The sequence below is a fragment of the Globicephala melas genome, chromosome 1, assembly GCF_963455315.2.
Source record: "Globicephala melas chromosome 1, mGloMel1.2, whole genome shotgun sequence".
Classification (NCBI taxonomy): domain Eukaryota; kingdom Metazoa; phylum Chordata; class Mammalia; order Artiodactyla; family Delphinidae; genus Globicephala; species Globicephala melas.
This window is the reverse complement of record NC_083314.1, coordinates 70,195,755-70,212,319: the sequence shown is the minus strand read 5'-3', so window position 1 is coordinate 70,212,319 and position 16,565 is coordinate 70,195,755. Positions and strand designations below refer to the sequence as shown.

At 52.2% G+C, this 16,565-nt stretch overlaps 2 protein-coding genes across 7 annotated transcripts in view; one reads left to right on the top strand and one right to left on the bottom strand.

Moving 5' to 3' along the window:
* Positions 1-13,570, top strand: part of C1H1orf226 (chromosome 1 C1orf226 homolog) — a 307,833-nt gene extending 294,263 nt beyond the window's left edge. For 3 of the 5 annotated variants that reach the window (XM_060297138.1, XM_060297144.1, XM_060297149.1), the window contains 2 exons: positions 8,995-9,304; positions 10,130-13,570. In XM_060297138.1, coding sequence (XP_060153121.1) covers positions 8,995-9,304; positions 10,130-10,628 — 809 coding nt within the window. In that variant the 3' untranslated portion in view covers positions 10,629-13,570. Of the gene's footprint in view, positions 1-3,236; positions 6,102-8,994; positions 9,305-10,129 lie in introns of those variants that run through there. The other 2 variants (XM_060297154.1, XM_060297157.1) reach the window with 2 other exon arrangements.
* On the bottom strand, positions 1,425-16,039 carry SPATA46 (spermatogenesis associated 46). 2 transcript variants are annotated; one of them, XM_060297170.1, is made up of 5 exons: positions 15,895-16,039; positions 14,640-14,772; positions 4,120-4,380; positions 2,712-2,825; positions 1,425-2,051 (listed from the first exon to the last, which is right to left on the bottom strand). In XM_060297170.1, exons 3-5 carry the CDS (start codon positions 4,331-4,333, stop codon positions 1,525-1,527), a joined length of 855 nt encoding a protein of 284 aa, XP_060153153.1. In that variant the 5' UTR covers positions 4,334-4,380; positions 14,640-14,772; positions 15,895-16,039; the 3' UTR covers positions 1,425-1,524. The 2 variants fall into 2 exon arrangements, with proteins under 2 accessions (XP_060153153.1, XP_030703281.2); XM_030847421.2 differs by lacking the exon at positions 14,640-14,772.
* Positions 16,040-16,565: the final 526 nt, after the last annotated feature.

Here is a 16,565-nt window from a genome sequence, read left to right as displayed (position 1 = left end):
TGTGAGCCAGCCTGTCTCTCACAAAAGAACCACCAATGATTTTTTTTTTTTTTTTTTTGCGGTACGCGGGCATCTCACTGTTGTGGCCTCTCCTGTTGCGGAGCACAGGCTCTGGATGCACAGGCTCAGCGGCCATGGCTCACGGGCCCAGCCACTCCACGGCATGTGGGATCTTCCCGGACCGGGGCACGAACCCGCGTCCCCTGCATCGGCAGGCGGACTCTCAACCACTGTGCCACCAGGGAAGCCCCCACCAATGATATTTTAGCAGAACAGTGATAAGCAGAAGCAGCTCGGCCAAACTATAAAGTGGGGCTTCGGAAGACTTAAGTATGTGACCCCTGGAAGGGTAAGGGGAGATCCTCCACCATAACCCATTGGCCAAGCAGTGGGGAAGCAGACACAAGGGGAGGGTTGGTGCCAGGGTTCCAGAAAGGAAATGCCCCCTTGCAGTGAAGGGGCCCACTGAGTCATTAGGGAGATGAAATGACAGGTAAATAAGGCCTGAAAATAAGACCATCAAACATAAGCTCTTTTTTCTGTAACCACATAATGGGCAAAACCGATGTCCTTGCTGCACCCTTGATGCTCATCCGTTTTTCTGGGTCAGAGTTGGCTATGAGGTTTGCTCAGAAATGGAGTAAGGGTCAGGGCTGTCTGCTGGGACATTTCTTGGTACTAGGAAGCAGTGTTTTCACATGTTTACCCGGCTTTTTAGACATGACTCAACAGAGCCATGTAAAGATACCCCCCGGGCCAGAAGTGATCTGTTTTGCTTCAGCCAGATATGTCCCTTCCAAATGAAGGATCATGGTACACGTGGTGGGAATGGGCCCCAGCCCTATTTGCCTCTTTTCTGCCTTATGCGTGGGGCATGTTGTCCTCCCTGTTCCACCCCTCAGAAGATCTAACACCTAAGAAGCTTTCAAACTGTGCAGAGATTCTGCTGGTGGAACCGACAGAAAAGGGCATTCAAGCCTTCTCCCTCAGTGTGAGTTCTCCCACGGTGCAGGGCAAGGACCCATAACAGAAGGACCAGCAGGAAGGCCAGGGTCTTAGAACAGTGGTTCTCATACTTGAGCTGCATCAGAATCACCTAGAGGTCAATTAGAACACAGATTGAGGCACCCACCCCCCAGAGTTTCTGATTCTGTAGGTCTGAGAATTTCATTTCTAACCAATTCCCCAGGGATGCTCACACTGCTGGTCTGAGCACCTCACTTTGAAAACCACCATTTTAGAAGATAGTCTCAAACTTTGGGTATTGTCTTTCAAAAAACAAAACAAAACAAAAAAAGAGGCAGGGAGATGGGCCTGGTGTTGCTAGGCACCTGGTAGCAGAAGGGGAATGGGATGGGGACCAGGGACTGAGAAGGACAGGTGGTACAGGGTGACCTCAGACTTGACAGAAGGCTGTCACTAACTTTGGTTTATTGGTCTCTCTGTAGAGACATAAATAGGCATCATCTCCTGTTTACCTAAAGCGTTGTCCGCTAACAAGACAGCTGCCGCCACCCAGCAGGCCTACTTGAAGGCCTGGCAGCTGCCTGAGGAAAGCCTGTCTCCCGGCCGGCCCTTCTGCTCCTTGCCCCAGAGGGTTTTGAGCTTGCGATAGTACACCTTGCAGCTGAAACCCTCCTTGTAGCCCCCCTTGATGTGGCTCTTGAGGGAGTGCAGCGTCGGGTACATACGGCAGCAGGCCGCACACTTGTAGCCGTTCTGCTGGGCCGGGTACCACTTGGAGGCCATTAGGATGTCCTGGGATGTGATGTAGTCTGTGGAATCCAGGCCGTGTCTGGATTTCTTGGTGGCCTCTTGGGGGCAGGTGTTCTCTGGGGAGGAGGAGGATGAGCAGATGCTCTCAGCCGTGTCCTCTGGGAGGCAGCTGTCCCCCCTGCCCTCGTCCCGCTGCACCTCTGGGAAGCTGTAGGTCTCCAGGTGGCTCTCTCTGTCCTTGCATACAAAGTAGCTGTAAGGGGAGAACCAGGGCCGGTAGATGGTGCAATTCCTCCTCAGCTTCTCTCTGTTTGGGGGGTCCCCCGAGATGCAGCCTGCAAAGGAAAGGGCTGGGTCTGAGCCTCGAGCCGGGCAGGGAGCAGTGAGACCTGGGGTGGCTGGAGGCCAGGTGGAGAAGCAGAAGGGCAAGAAAGCAGGTAGTCAGGCAGGACCTCAGGTTACCTCTGCCCCTCCTTGAGTGCAGTTCTGAGAGCAGACAGAGGATGGGGTGGGGAGAGCAGGCTAAGGCCTTCCTTCCTGCTGTCCAGAGAAAAGCAGTTTGATCTCTAGGTAGAGACTCCCCTTGCAATGACTAAGCCTTGGCGTTTGTCAGGTGCATCCCTCCCTGCAGGCACCTTTCCTCTGCCTCCTCTGAGGATAGACACAGGTGGCTCAGCAGGCAGCCAGACCTCTGGCCTCCTAGAGCCCCTCTTTCTACCACCACTGGTTGTGGCCGTTTCTCCAGCCTCACTGTCTGCCTGCAACAGCCCAGTCAGGCAGAAAGTGCTGTTCTCCCTCAGCCTGAGCGACAGGAGAGGAGAAGCAGAGGACTTCACAGACCTGCAGGTCTCTGCTAAAGGAAGCACCGGACAAGAGACTGCAGTGGGGACAGGCAGCACACGGCGATCCCACACACAGGCACCCTGCCCTTAGGGGAGCAGCCCCTGTTCCCCCAGCTTCTCACATGTGCCCACCTGAGTCAGAGAAGGCCTCACCTGCTGAGAGCACCGTGTTGTGCACCCCATGCCGGAGAGCGCCGCTTTGGTACTGGGGTGGCAGGGCCTGAGCTGGGCTGGACGCCTCAGTAGGAGACACAGTCTTTGCAATGCCTGGGTTACAGAGGAAACACTCTGGTGAGCTGAGCAAGGTTGGGCGTCCTCTTGTTGGGGCCCCTCCCCCCGAGACATACCTAGAGGTTCAACCTTGGTGCTTTAAGGCACTGCAAAACTGAAGCAAAACAATGACCTTTGTGGCATCCACATAGGCAGAGCTATTCTGAATGACCTCCTGGGGAATTCCAAATGGGGTGCTGGTGTCATTGAGGCCCTGGAAAGGTCCTCTCCAAAGAAGAATATAAGATGTGGACCAGATGACAGCTTTCTGCCTGGCCCTCCCCGCTCTTGACCCTCCTGCAGCTGAGAGAGAGAGAGAGAGAGAGAGGGGGAGAGGGGGAGGGAGAGGGGGAGGGGGAGAGAGAGAGAGAGAGTGTGTGTGTGTGTGTGTGTGTGTGTGTGTGTGTGTGTGTGTTTTCACTCTGCATTGCAGCCTTTGGGTCCCTGGAGGTCCCAGAGGAGGGAGTCTGGTCGAGGACCGCGTAGCTATGTTACAAGATCCCTTTGAGGACGAGAAGCCCATTTCTCCAATTAAAACGCCTCCCACCCACAGCCAGAGAGTGTTCAGGTGGACCCCAGCTGCCTGATGGTTGCTAATACTTGGATTAAGAAGCTGGCTTGCCTCAAATCGCAGAGCAGTAGCTGTGCTCAGTTTGGGAAACGGATACAAATGTCCCGTGTATAGGCAAACGGATGCTTAGGAGAACCACTTCACAGAACAGCATTTCTCAGACTTTTATGTGCATAGGAATCACCTGGAGATCTTGTTAAAAATGCAGATTCTGATTCAGCGGGTCTGAGGTAGGGCCTGAGATTCTGCCTTTTTCTGACAAGCTCCCAGGTGATGGTGATGTTGCAGGTCCATGGACTATGCTTTGAATAGCAAGTCCTCAGCACATTCAACTTTATTCCAGGATAGGCTCATCAGTTCCCCCCTGCCTTAGGTTCCTTCTGATGGATTGATAAGTCTAGGTCTTCTCCAGGTTGTCAAAACAGGGCTGAAACTAGTACATACTCCTTACATAGACAAACTGTCACTTTGAGGGTTCATGCAGATTCAGAGGGGGAAAAAAGCCTGATAACAAATGTTTCCCCCATCCTCCCCTTGCAAGAAATGAATCAACAGCAGGAACTACTTACCATGTAGGCAACATTTTGAAAAATTATTTTCTCCCCACGTGTAATTTGACTTTCTCACTAAATCGTGGTCCTGTAACATGATCTGGTAGAGTACTCAATTACAAGCTTCAGAAAACCACATTTTTGTGGCCCTAGTGGCACGAGAGTTTACCTGGCAAGCTGGTGGCACGTGAGGGCGTGATATCAGGAAAAGTGCTCAGAGCAGAGGAAGAGATTCGAGGTCCAGAAATGCTGAGGAGTGAGAAGTTCTCCATATTCTGACTACTGAAGTGTATGGAGGTCACACACGCCTGCTTCCAGGAGGCTGGTTGGGTTGTCCAGGCAATAAACATTCTGAGCTCAGCTGACATCACAAAAGGCCACATGATTCTACTCGCCAGGGAGGTTATCCCTCTCGAAGGATGGATGGGGTCTGTAGCAAGCAAGATAAAAAAATTTTAAAGATGTTTTTCACTTGTCATTCTTCCGTGGCCTGTCTTGATTGGGGATACCCAGAGAGCGGGAGGAATGTAGTAGAGACCTGATAGCGATGTTGTCTATGCGCCCCCTCTGTTCTTTAATGTCCCTTTTCCATGTCGTTGCTGTCACCACCCCCAGCTCTGGGATCCTCTGTCCTCTCTTAATGACCTCTTTGCTTTTTTCATCTGCCTAACCTCTGTCACCAGATGTTTTTGTTGTTTTACGTTAGTTTCTGTTTTTTTGGTTTGGGGTATATTTTTTTACATTTCTCTTTGGAAATAATTTCAAACTTATAAAAAGCTGCAAAAATAAAATTTGAACAGGGAACATCCACGTAACCTGTATCTAGATTTTCCTCTTGTTAACATGTTACTCCATTTGTCTTATCAATTCCCTCCCTCCCTCTCTGCCTCTTTGTGTGTCTACATTTTTTTTCTGAGATATTTGAAGGTAAATTACAAACATAATGTCCCTTTGTGCCTAAATACTTCCATATGTACGTCCTAAGAATAGGGACCAAATACTGTTTTAAATGGTGCTGTCTGTTTTTAGCAAATGACTAAAACATAAATGGGTGACTTAGCACCATTTTGCTCATTATAAGCAATTTGGTAGTAAGGCTATGTACTCAGAGTGGCGAGGTAGCCTCTTCTCTTTGCTTCCCTTCTGTCGTGTAACAACCTGGCCAGCCTGCTAGCTAGAGGGTTGAAAGATGAGCTTGAAGGTGCCCCATTCTAGATCATCATGACTAGATGCATACAGGGCTTTAGATCTAAAGGTGGGTATGTTTGTGCTGGATGGGAAAGGTCTGGCCCAGCCCGTAGTCAGCAGTGGGCTCCCCTCGCAGTGTGTGAAGCAAGTGTGAGTTAGCATGTGCATGTGAGATCCCAGAGTTGTCTTCCCGCCCGTGTTTATCCACAGTACTTAAACATTTGCAGGACAGTGCGGAGAATGAGATCTCATGGACCTCCTTCATAGCCTGGCTTGGAACGTTAGAACATGTTAGGGTGTAACTTGACGCCATGTACCTTGGCAACTTTGAGGGTATTGGCAGTCTCACTTGGCCGTCATGGTGTAGAGAAGGATCGTGGGTCTGGGAGTCAGTCTATGTGAGTTCTAACCCCTGCTCTGCCGTTACCTCCCTGTGCGGTATTAGGCAGACCTCTCTGCCACCTGCCTTTCCCATTTTGTTAATGTAGACGGTTGGAGTGGATGAATGAACGTCTTTCCGGTCTAAAATCTAGGGATTCACATGTTGGAAACGAGACAGCAAAAAAACGAGTGACGTACACAGGATCCAGAAGACTTAGAATTTCATGTTGCCTTGGCCCATTGCATTCCTCCCACTGCCAGCTAGGAACTTCAGATATACTTAATGTAAAGGGGCCTCAGAACATTGGGGGAAACACAGGAGGCTGCACCAGCACCTGTTTGTAGAATTTTTAAAATACAGCTCTGTTTTGGTTTATTAAAAAGCGTATGGGAACCTGGTCATCCAGGTCTGTTACACTCCTCATAGCAGGACCCCTGTCTTGCATGCTATATCCTCTTGGTGGGCTGTTGCTGGTGACCCAGACGGGAGGTGACGCTCCCATAGTGGTCGGTCACTACATAAAATGTGTCTCTCTCTCTCGTTTGTTTCCCGCCTGCTTTCCGAGCCCCTTTCTCGGACAGGTAAGATACTGTCTTTCTTTTGGATGACTTTGGCCCCAGATGCTCCCCTCTGCTTGGCTATGTGCATGCTGGGGGGTGCTGTTAGGAGGGCCACCTGGTTGGGATCCAGTCACCTTTCTTTCTGCCATCGCCATTATTTTCTGAACCACCAAGCCTCCCGTCCTGACAGAGTGTGGGGTCATTAGTGCCTCCAGCAGGAAAGGGGCTCGCTGCACATCCCTCAGATGTAAAGATGAAGGGAGCCCCAGCCAGAGTCCTGCTTTGGAGAGAAGGGCAGTTTTTCCCGGCCTGACCTCAAGAGCCCCCGTGGACCGCTCCCGGAGGAGGGGGTTTTGAGTGTCTTTTGTAAATGGAAGAAGGCTTGGGGAATAGCTTTTCTACGATGTTAGCCCATAATGCAGTCAGTTTTAAGTATTCATATCAAAAGTCAATTCAATGAATTTATTAAATGCCTACTGTTGTGCAAGGCCCTATGCTGAGCATTATAGACAAAAAATGTCACTTAAGATGCTTCTTCCCATCAAGGGACTTATTTTATTATTAAAGACAAGATGTGTTTACCAGAAGACTTAAGAGAATTATGAAGAGAGTATATGATGAGCTATCTTTAAATTACTTAAGAGTTCAGTGTATACATCCTGAAGGGTAGAGAAACAACAAGTACAGGAAATCTAAAATGGTGCTTAATCCAAAAGTTATTTATGTTTCTTAGAATGTGTTTCTTCAATAATTATAATCAAAGGGGCTCACAATTTACAAGTCACTCTGCCAGGTGTTTTTGGTACTTACACTTTTAGAAGTGAATGTGTCTGCTCTGAACACTCACATTAAACCAGTAAGGAAACAGCCACAGAACTATGTGAGCCCGAAAGTGGTAGGGATTGGCCCTCTTCCCTGGCATATATCTCTTGAACATTTGCTCTAGTTTCATGGTGGCCCCAATACTTTCTGGTTTGGGGGGAAATCATTAAATGCTTTAGTTTCCAAAGGCTTCTCTGCTAGTTTGCAGAGTTCATGATTAAAGAAAAATTAGAAGGATATGGGACATGATAGGTGAATTATGCAAAAGTGGATGACATGGCAAGATTTATACTCTCAGGAGAAGACTCAAGAGTTGATACCCCTGTTGTGGGATGGACCGGGATCTCCTCCTAGTGTGCTGGGTCTACGTCTGGAACCCAGCCAGCCTGAACCAGTCAGCTCTGTGCCCCGTGTCCCAGGGATGCTCTAGTCGAGTTCCCAGCATGTCCCCTGCAGTGGTGCTTTTCTTGCAGGTGGGTTAGGGGCAGTTACAGAGGTGAAGACTGTGGGGTTCATCACAGGGGAAGATCTCCACTCCTCCCACAGCTTCCTCCTGCTGCCCGAAGACCCTTAGCATATGGCTTATTGAGGTAGTTGGCTCAGAAGGGATATCTCTGCATAAAACCACAATAAAGAGAAATGCTCCCCAGTGCCCAGGACTCAGCAGTGAAGGGCAGAGAATTGCTTTATGCAAAAGTTCAACGGAAGAAAATGTATACCCTAACCTCAGTTACTCTTAGCAAGGCTCGGCAGGAGTAGGCACTTAGCAGAGGTATTGACAAGGAGCAGAGCCTATGCCCAAATCGCTCTCCTCCTCTGAGACCGACAAAATATCTGGAGTAGCTGGTAAGGACAGCAACCTCAAGCCTGCTTCCAAGGCCCCAGAGTGGGTCTGGCTGCACTGAGGCCTGAGCTGGATTTCCTGGTGGGGAGAGGCTGCCTCTGTGCAAGTGTGTGGACAGCGTGGCTTAGAGCCCTGAGCTCTAGCCATTCCAACTACAGACCTCGGAGCTACTGTGGTCTCGGTCTCCATGATTCTCTATCTGCATTTCAGGATATTTATTGAGCACCTACTGTGTGCCACACCCAGGCTAGCTGTTAAAGACACAAAGATGAGTGAGACATGGCTTCTGCCCTGCCAGTGTTTACAACCCAGTGGGTCTCCTCCCAGCCCTTTGAGTTAATCTTTCCAGCCGAACAGAGATCCCTGAGAGGCAGACTGTGCACGAGGCATATTTAGGCATTTATTCCATTGCAAGGCAGGAGAAGTAGTGGCAAGAGCCCTGAGCTTTAGGTGAGAAAACCTGGGTTCTAGTTCCCACTGTGCCAGTAATTGGGCTGTGACCTCGGGCCCAGCAGTTCATTACTCTGAGCCCCGTCTTCTTCCTCTGTAAAGAGAAATCTTACCATGCCCCACCTTACTAGCTTGTGAGGATTAAGTGAGCTGGCGTTTGTCAGCTTCCACCTGCTTCCTTGGCACCAAGTGCTTTGTCCACTTGGCGTGAACTGGTTCTGAACCACCACTTAGCATCTCTCTGCGTGCAGCTGTCCCATTCTCCCAAGTTCCACCCCCAAGAGAAGTGAGCATTTTTCATGGAGAAAACGTGCTACACGTGTGACTTTGTAGCAGGGAGCTTCCAACTCCCAGCCTCATACTTGCCATCCCTCCACCAGCTTCTACCCCAGCGCCTGAGTCAGAGAGCTCCACATGTGCTCATGGCAGTGTAAAAATGTCACATCTCATTGCTTCATCCTTGTTTGTCTTTACTTCAAAGGGCCTGGTGACCCCAAGGTAAGGGGTTAAGCCATGAGTCAAGGAGGCATGTTTAAAGGGATACGTTAGCTTTCTTGTGGCTAGAATTCATCACTGATTAACCTGGGTGAGGCAGAACTAGAATTTCTGGTCCCACATCCCATCAGAACAACTGGATCGGAAGGTTCAAGAGTGTCTTTGCTGCCTCCCTCTTATTTCCAAAACCTCATGAAGTTACAGGTTGTGGGTGTGGTATATGGAGAAGATCAAAAGTGATGGGGTCGAGGGCCCCCCTCCCCTCCCCTCACCGGCTCTCTGTCTTTCCCTCTTTGTTTGTAGTCGACCACAGCATGTTTGAGAACTTGAACACGGCCCTCACTCCAAAGCTCCAGCCAAGCCGCTCCTTCCCCCACGTGTCCAGGCCCGCGGCCCCCAGCTCTGCCGCCCTGGGGTCTGTGGAGCCCGGAGGGCCTGGACTCTGGGTGGGCAGCAGCCAGCACCTCAAGAACTTGGGCAAAGCCATGGGGGCCAAAGTTAACGACTTCCTGCGGAGAAAAGAGCCCTCGAGCCTGGGCAGCGTGGGCACGATGGAGGTCAACAAGACTGCAGGGGCCCAGCTGGCCGGCGGGGCTGACGTGGATGACGGAAGGTGAGTGCATCTCTCCCTCCCGCCCTGACATCCTCACGGGTCTGGACCCACTGGAAGAGGCCTGCGACAAACCGTAGTGTCTAGAGGGGAGAATGGCCTTGGGGTAGGGACGGAGGTTGTCACATAAAGAACAGCTGAAGGATCGGGCCATGTTTGTGGGAGCCGGCTTCAACACTCCCACCATAGCTGAAGTAAGTTTACGGCGTGCCCATCACGTCCTAGCACCGTGCTCTGCTTCCGCTGTGTTATTTTACCGAACCCTGAAACAGCCTTCTGAGATGAAGTATATTATTTCCATTTTGCAGGTAAAGCAGGTTCAGAGAGGTAACGTGAGGAGCTTAAGGTTACAAAGTTAGTAACTGGCAGAGCTGGATTCAAACCCAGGTATTGCCAGAAGCTCCCCGGGGGCATTCTGACACCCAGCCACGCCTGAGAAGTGCTGCCCTGACTGTTGGTAGTGGAGAAGCCGGCGTCTGGCGGAACCCACCGGTCAGGGGGGAGGGGAGCCTGCTTTGGCAGCCCTCCCGTGTCCAGCCTCGTTTTAGACACCTACACTCCCCAAGTGGTGATGCGCTTTTCAGGGCTATCGTGTAGGTTCTGATGGGACGCGGTTCACCAGTGGTCCCAGTGTTAACACTTCGTGCTGTTGTGAACACCGAGTGAGGAGGTGACAGGCCCAAAGCCATTTGTGCTCAAACTGCCGAGACTCGCACGCTAAACCAAGAACGAGAGCCCGGAGCAAAAAGCACTTCCCGGGTGGGTGAGTGGAAGGTGCAGCATGGTGTCTCTCCAGCCTTATGTCAGCTCATGTCACCAACCTTATAGGTCATCCCTGCAGGAAGCATTCCCTCGGCTGGATCCCCCGCCTCCTACCACCAGGAAGCGAACCCCTCGGGCCCTGAAGACCACCCAGGACATGCTGATTTCATCGCAGCCAGTCCTAAGCAGTCTGGAGTATGGGACAGAGCTGTCACCTGGGCAGCCCCAGGACTCCCCTCCCACTGCCCAGCCCAGCCCAGCAGATGCTTCACAGCCAGAGGCCATCATGGAAATGGTGGACAGGGGCGAGGCTCTGCCCAATGGAGAGGTTTCCCTGTCGGTACCTGACCTAATCCACAAGGACAACCAGGACGAACCGAAGCTAAAGGTGACTGAGTGCCGAAGGGCCTCCTCCCCTGGCCTCATCGAGAGAAATGGCCTCAAACTCAGCCTGAGCCCCATCAGCCTGGCTGACCCTCTGGAGGACAGCAGCCCGCCTCCTCGGGCACGGACCTCCAGTCTTGACATGGAGGGCCCTCACCCAGACCTGCTGTCCTTTGAGTAGAGCTGCTTCTGCTCCTGCTGAGACCCCCTCCCCTCTGCTCGCTTCTCCACCGTGCACCCTGGCCCTTGCCCCAGCTCCACCCTGCTGTGTGTCCTGCTTGCACAAGGCTCAGCAGAGCCAGTTCTTCCACATGGGCTGCTGCAGGGCCACAAGTCCATGTGTAGTCCTAGTTCAAGAGTGGAATGGCTCCTTGGCGTGCTGGCTGCAGCCCTTGGAGACCAGGGCGCCTCTGCTCCGAGTTGCCCTGGCTTCCCACTGACCTGCAAGGCCAGCAGCCCAGGATGAAGGGTATTCTCTCTGCCTGGCTCCCACACGCTGCCTGCTCTTCTCCCTCACATGCCCTCCTGGTTCCTTCCTTCTCCTCCCTGGGGGCCAGAGGCCTCCTGCCTCCGGGAGGATCAGGCTGGATGAGGGATGACGGGTTTGGCTGGATGATGGGCCCAGGCCCAGAAAGCCGCATACCCCGAGCACAGCACAGCCACAGCTCCTCCTGACCCCAAGACAGCACAGGCCCTTGGGTTGTTACCTCGCCTCTGCCCGTGTGGATGCAAGCCGGGGGCAGTGCTTACCGGACCTGAGACAGGTCCGGGCAGCCGTATCGACACCCCGGGTTCACAGGGTGTGTCTCGTCTAGCCTGAGGCAGGGCACAGAGCCAGCCACCGAGAGCGCCTGCCCAGCATGGGAGTGTGGAGAGGCACTGGGCAAGATGATGCAGCCAGCTACGCTCGGGCTCCTTGCACAGACGAAGAGACCTGGGCTTCCCTTGCTGTGCGTGAAGACAGGGCTAGGCAGGCCCTGGCAGAAGCAGCAGAGCAAGTTCTGATTTCGTTTGGCGGGGAGGGCCCAGGAACCTGGCGTCCAGGGAGCTGGTCCTGAGAGAACCCAGAGCAGTAGTGGGGAAGGTAGTGAAAACGGGATGGGGAAAGAGTAGTCGTAAGGGCTCAGAGCAGCTTTTCAGGGTTTCCACAGTGTGATGTGATGTAGTTCTAGGGTCTAGGCGTGGTAAGTGCAGGAAGCAAGGTGAGAAGTGTGAGAGGTTGGAATGTGGTAGGAACCGTGGAGCAGGCCACGCTTAAGTAGGAGGCGCTCCGCTCTTGCACAGAAGGTGCTGTCTACCTGCCTGCCTCTGGGGTCTCTGTGAAGGACTGACAGTTCACACAGCCCCACTGGTTCTGCCCTCCTGGGTTAACCCACGTCTGTGTTCCTGTCTCCCACCAGGGGTCCTGTCATGCTGTTTTCCTGTGGCCAAGAGACCCTGTCGGGGGGTGATCCCAACCCCGGGGGCCTTTGCAGCAAGAAGAGAACATGCCTTTTTTTGAGCAAGGTGGCTGGGTCCCCGGGAGAAGGCTGGGAGTGGCACATCTGGCCAGAGTGGGCTGTTCGGTTCTCCTTCTGTGACTCCTGCCGCCTCCCCTTTTCTATTCTTTGTTCGGCTTCCCACTCTGGGTGCCCCAGAGCTCACTGCCCACTTCATCTCATCACCCAGTTCCTGCTCCCCAGGAACCACCCCTGCCTTATAAAATGTCCAAGCTAACTCCTGTAGACCCGGGAGCCTCGGGGGACCACCGGGATGCAGGTGCCCTTCCCGCCTCCTTGCTTCTGCAGCCGGGGGCCTTGCCGTAGCTCTCCCGCCGCCTTTTCTCCTACCCTGCATTCTCAGAGTGAAGCTTTGTCTCATCTTCCTCAGGAGGGTCCAGGCACGCCGGGCACCTTGCAGGCCGTGGTGAAGTGAGGAAGGCTGTTACTGAATTGAGTCGATCCTGACTTACTCCAGGAATATCACAAAGATGTTGATCTCTGACCCTGATGCTCAGAAGTTCTCAGGACTAGCATTTGGGGGCCCGTGAGTTTTCCCACAATGGTTTGGGGTTCTGCACAAAACACAGAGCTGGGGGCAGAGAACTAAACCCACGGGCTGACAGCTAGCCCACTCTCATCTGTGCTTCCATCCCAGAAGCTCGGTTTGCTTCTCTGATGGGAAACTTACCAGGTTCCTGCACTCTGGGGCTACTCCTCTCCCAGAGACCAGGGTGGCTCTGGCCGGGTGTTATTGTAGCCATAGGTGCAGAGGTGGCAGGCCCGGGCTGGCTTAAGCACCCTGCTCTCTGCTCCACACCCAGCCGCTGCTGAGGTCCTGGCCCTCAGACCCAGGGTTAGCCCAGGGATCCTATCAGGCTGTCCCAGGACCGTGGCCAGGGTGGTCCCAGTGTTCCTTGGACTCGTGTCTAGTACCAAACAAGGAGCTGTGGGACCCTGCTTCAATGTCTGGGTGGCCTCTCTGTGATCTCCATCTCAGCCATCCTTCTACAGGAGGGGTGAGGCTGCTACCGGGGTGGAGGAGCTCTCTGAGGCTAAAATCAGGTCCTAGATGTGACAGAGAGTGCCTGGTGCCAGGGCTAAGTGTAGCCCAGAGGCCAGTAGGAACAGCGACTTCTATCCTGCTGAGGGCCCCGGCTCAGACCAGCTCTCTATGCAAAGCCCCACTTGACTTCCCATGTCCCTGTCAACAGCCTGACCTGCCCATGACTGCGGCATGGCAGTCACCCCCCTGACACACCCCTCATGGTGAAGCCAACTTCTCTGGAAGCTTGGCCCAGTCTGCTCAAGGACAGGGTACTGAGGAGAAATGAAGGGCCTGTCTTCTGTGTCCACAGAAGGAAGCTGGGGCCACAGAGTTTTTTTCTCTCCCTGTTACCCACTGTCCTGTGTTCCCATATTCAGCAATAGTTTTACCCTGATAGATGCAAGGTGAGCTTCCAGAACTTGGCAGGAAGGTGGCCTATTCCCCTGCATGGAGAGAAATGTATCTGTGTTAACGAATGTGGGTGATATGAAGACATTCATGTAGTCCATCAACTTTTAAAGAACAAAGAGGTTGGCCCCCGTTTGGGGAAAGAAGAATATTACAGAGCTATTCCAAGTGTTTTCTAGAGATTTTATATTTATATTTTTAGTAATCTTCTGGTAGAAGGAAACTACACAATAAAATGATTTGGTTTGGTTTTGCTGGTTTGGTTTTTTGCTCCTGACTGATGCAAGGTGGTTGGTTTTTCTGAAGGCTGCCTTATTGAGCGGAGAGCATTGGCCTTTTGCTTTGTGAGCCTGGAAGAGTGAGACGTGAGGATGATGGGCACTGATGACAGATCTCCAGCACGAGACCTTGGGAGGAAATGATCTCTCGGGATGTGCTCTCACACGTTCCTCTAACTGGCTGGCTGCTGTGGAAGTGTCCCTCTTCCAACCAGACCTACGTCTGGTTCAGGGCATCAACATCACGTGCAAAGGTGCAACCTTCCCCCTCAGAAGGAAGCAGGGAGGAAATGCGAGTGACCACCAGAGCGTCCACCTGGGGTCCATAGCCCTCTCCCATCAAGGAGGGGACAGAGCTAGGTGTGCACACAGGCACTCTTCAGAGAGGGATCAGAGCTGCCATCAGATTCGGAGTCATTAGCAATGTTGGGAAAAAACTCGAAGCTGCTGATGTAGGTACTAACCCCAGACTGGGGCAACCCAGATGCTCCTTACTGAGACAGCATGGCTTGGAGCAGTGCTGGCCGGAAGCCCCTTTAACCCCCTTGCTGCCCCTGGTTGGTGTCAGACCAGGAGACCCAGAGGACTCCCAGCTGAGAGTTGGCCAGACCTTTAACCTCCTCAAAAGGGACAAAGTAAAGAAGAGACAGGAAGGGGAAAGAAAAGAAGCCACACACATTTCTAAAGGGGGAAGGATGGGCCCTTTCTGCCCAGCCCTATCATTCTCCCCCACGATGTGCCAGGGGTCCCTCCCTGGGGGCATCAGAAATGTCTCAGGCATGAGGCTGTCTCCAGCCTTTTCTGCATTGAATTCCACTCCTGCACTTCCTTTCTCAGAGGACGAGCACGAAGACCACGGGCACTCACACTGCTCGCTCGCTCTGGAGTGGGGAGCGGCGTGTTGTTCTGGGAAAGCAGGAGTAACACAAAACCCAATCCAGCATATTCCATGCCTGGGAAAAGGCATTGCAAGTACTTACAATAGCAACTTCTTCCTTTAAGCGTAAGTCCAGTGACTATTCTTTGGGCGACCTCTCCCGTTGGATGGCTTCAGGATCAACTTCTGCAGTCATTCAGGTGTGAAATGTGCCTTTCGTATGCTTTTCTTTCCCACTATTATGCAAAGGAGTTATTTTTGGCTGAGATCAAATATGAAAAACTATAATGTAAAAATTAAAAACTTCTGAGGAAATTTTTAAGTGTGAAAAAGGATGTGAATATGTCACATTTTTTAATGCTGTGCTCTGAGCCTTTGGTCTAGAAGCTGGGATACAAAGATGCATGTATTCAGACAACATATCCAAGCCTGTCTGTGAGCTGAGTGCTGTCTGGGGCACAGTGGTAACACTGGTGAAGAGATACCTGGTTCTGTCTCTCACTATGCCCACGATGGGTGAGGACACCACGGAACCTGCCTTCCTGTTATGCTAACAGGCTATGTTAGCGTAGCCTGTTATGCAATGAAGTACCAAATTGGGGCGGGGGGCGAGTAATTTCAACTGAGTGTTTTTCAAACTCTGAGCTTAATCTGCCTATAGTGGTTGCTGAAGGAAACGAACAAATCAGAGATCATCAGGAAGCCCACTTCATTCCTAAAGTCTGTGCCTGTGCTGGTGAGGAACCCCAGCTGGGATTCAGAATTTATGGAATTAGCTAGTCTGGGGCTGCACCTCAGATACTACTCCAAGCTCAGAGAATTCCTTTCTGGTCAGTTTGCTCTCGGACATCTTCTGAATCCCTTTGAAGTCTGTGAATCCTGGGAGTATTCTAGAACCGTCTGTGCTTCAACTCCCTGTCCCCTCTCTACCCACATCTCCACCACCGCAGGGCTCCCCAGATCAGCCTGCCAGCCGCTGGTTACGCCTCCTTGCCTTTGAGACTTTGGCCCTTGGGGTCCCCTGGGCTTCACTCAGCATTGCCCCTGCCAGCCAACCGCTGGGTTTGAGGTGCCCAATCTGGAGCCCCCACTGTGGCTCCCCTCTGAGTGGGAACAAGTAATTAAGTCCACACAAAGAAATGCAGCTCTCCTAGATGAAGCCCCACCTAACCCCGAACAGCTTGCAGACAACATTCAGTGTCTTTCCTCTCTCCCAAGGAAATCCACTCTGGAAACCTTCATTTCAGTTGTCCAGTGAAAGCATCTTCAAGGACTTTGCCCCTCCAGGGTGCCCTCCTCCCTGCCGCTGTTTGCACTGGGTCGCACGATGAAAGCCCGGAGTCCCCTCCATGACTTACCACTAATGAGAAAATTCCTCCACGTTCGTATCTAGGGCCCGACCCGTGGAGACACAAATCCTCTTTGTGTCCAGCTTATCTCCAGCTGCTGCCATGATAAATAGTCCAGCTCGAGGGAGCCCAGGGAAGCTCTACCCCACGGAACGAATCACTTGGTTACTGACCATACAGGGAAGCCAGCTTGAGGAAATATTTAAGGACAAACTCAGACACCAGGCTACTTTCTCCCTCGTGGGAGGTGCCTGAGGAATCTGTCCTTTTCGGAGCAGGAAACGCTGCCAGTTTCTCTCTCTTGGAAAAGACAAAAAAAAAAAAAAAGGAAAAAGAAGAAAATCCCCCAAAGCAAAAGGCAGTCTCCCAACAAACTGCAACTTTTGTTTTGCGTTTTACTGTTTAACGAGTCAGTGGTTTCCAGTGCCATCTGCTTGGCTACCTTCTTCCTTAGAGCAGCAGTCCCCAACCTTTTTGGCACCAGGGACTGGTTTCGTGGAAGACAATTTTTCCACGGACCGGCGGCGGGTGGGGGATGGTTTGGGGATGATTCAAGCGCATCACGCATGTTTTCTCTTGTCCGCCATCCTACGTGCGGTTGGATTTACTCCTCACCATGTCTTCTCACAAGACTTTCAGGAATAAATGGCCAGAAATAAATAAGACTTGCTGGTAGTAGT

Coding starts and splice junctions, on each gene's coding strand:
- SPATA46 (XM_060297170.1), bottom strand. CDS start 4,333: ATGTGGCCTTTTGTGATGTCAGCTGAGCTCAGAATGTTTATTGCCTGG. Junction 2,826..4,119: donor ACGTGCCACCAGCTTGCCAG/GTAAACTCTCGT, acceptor TCTGTAACCCAG/GCATTGCAAAGACTGTGTCT. Junction 2,052..2,711: donor CAACACGGTGCTCTCAGCAG/GTGAGGCCTTCT, acceptor TTTCCTTTGCAG/GCTGCATCTCGGGGGACCCC.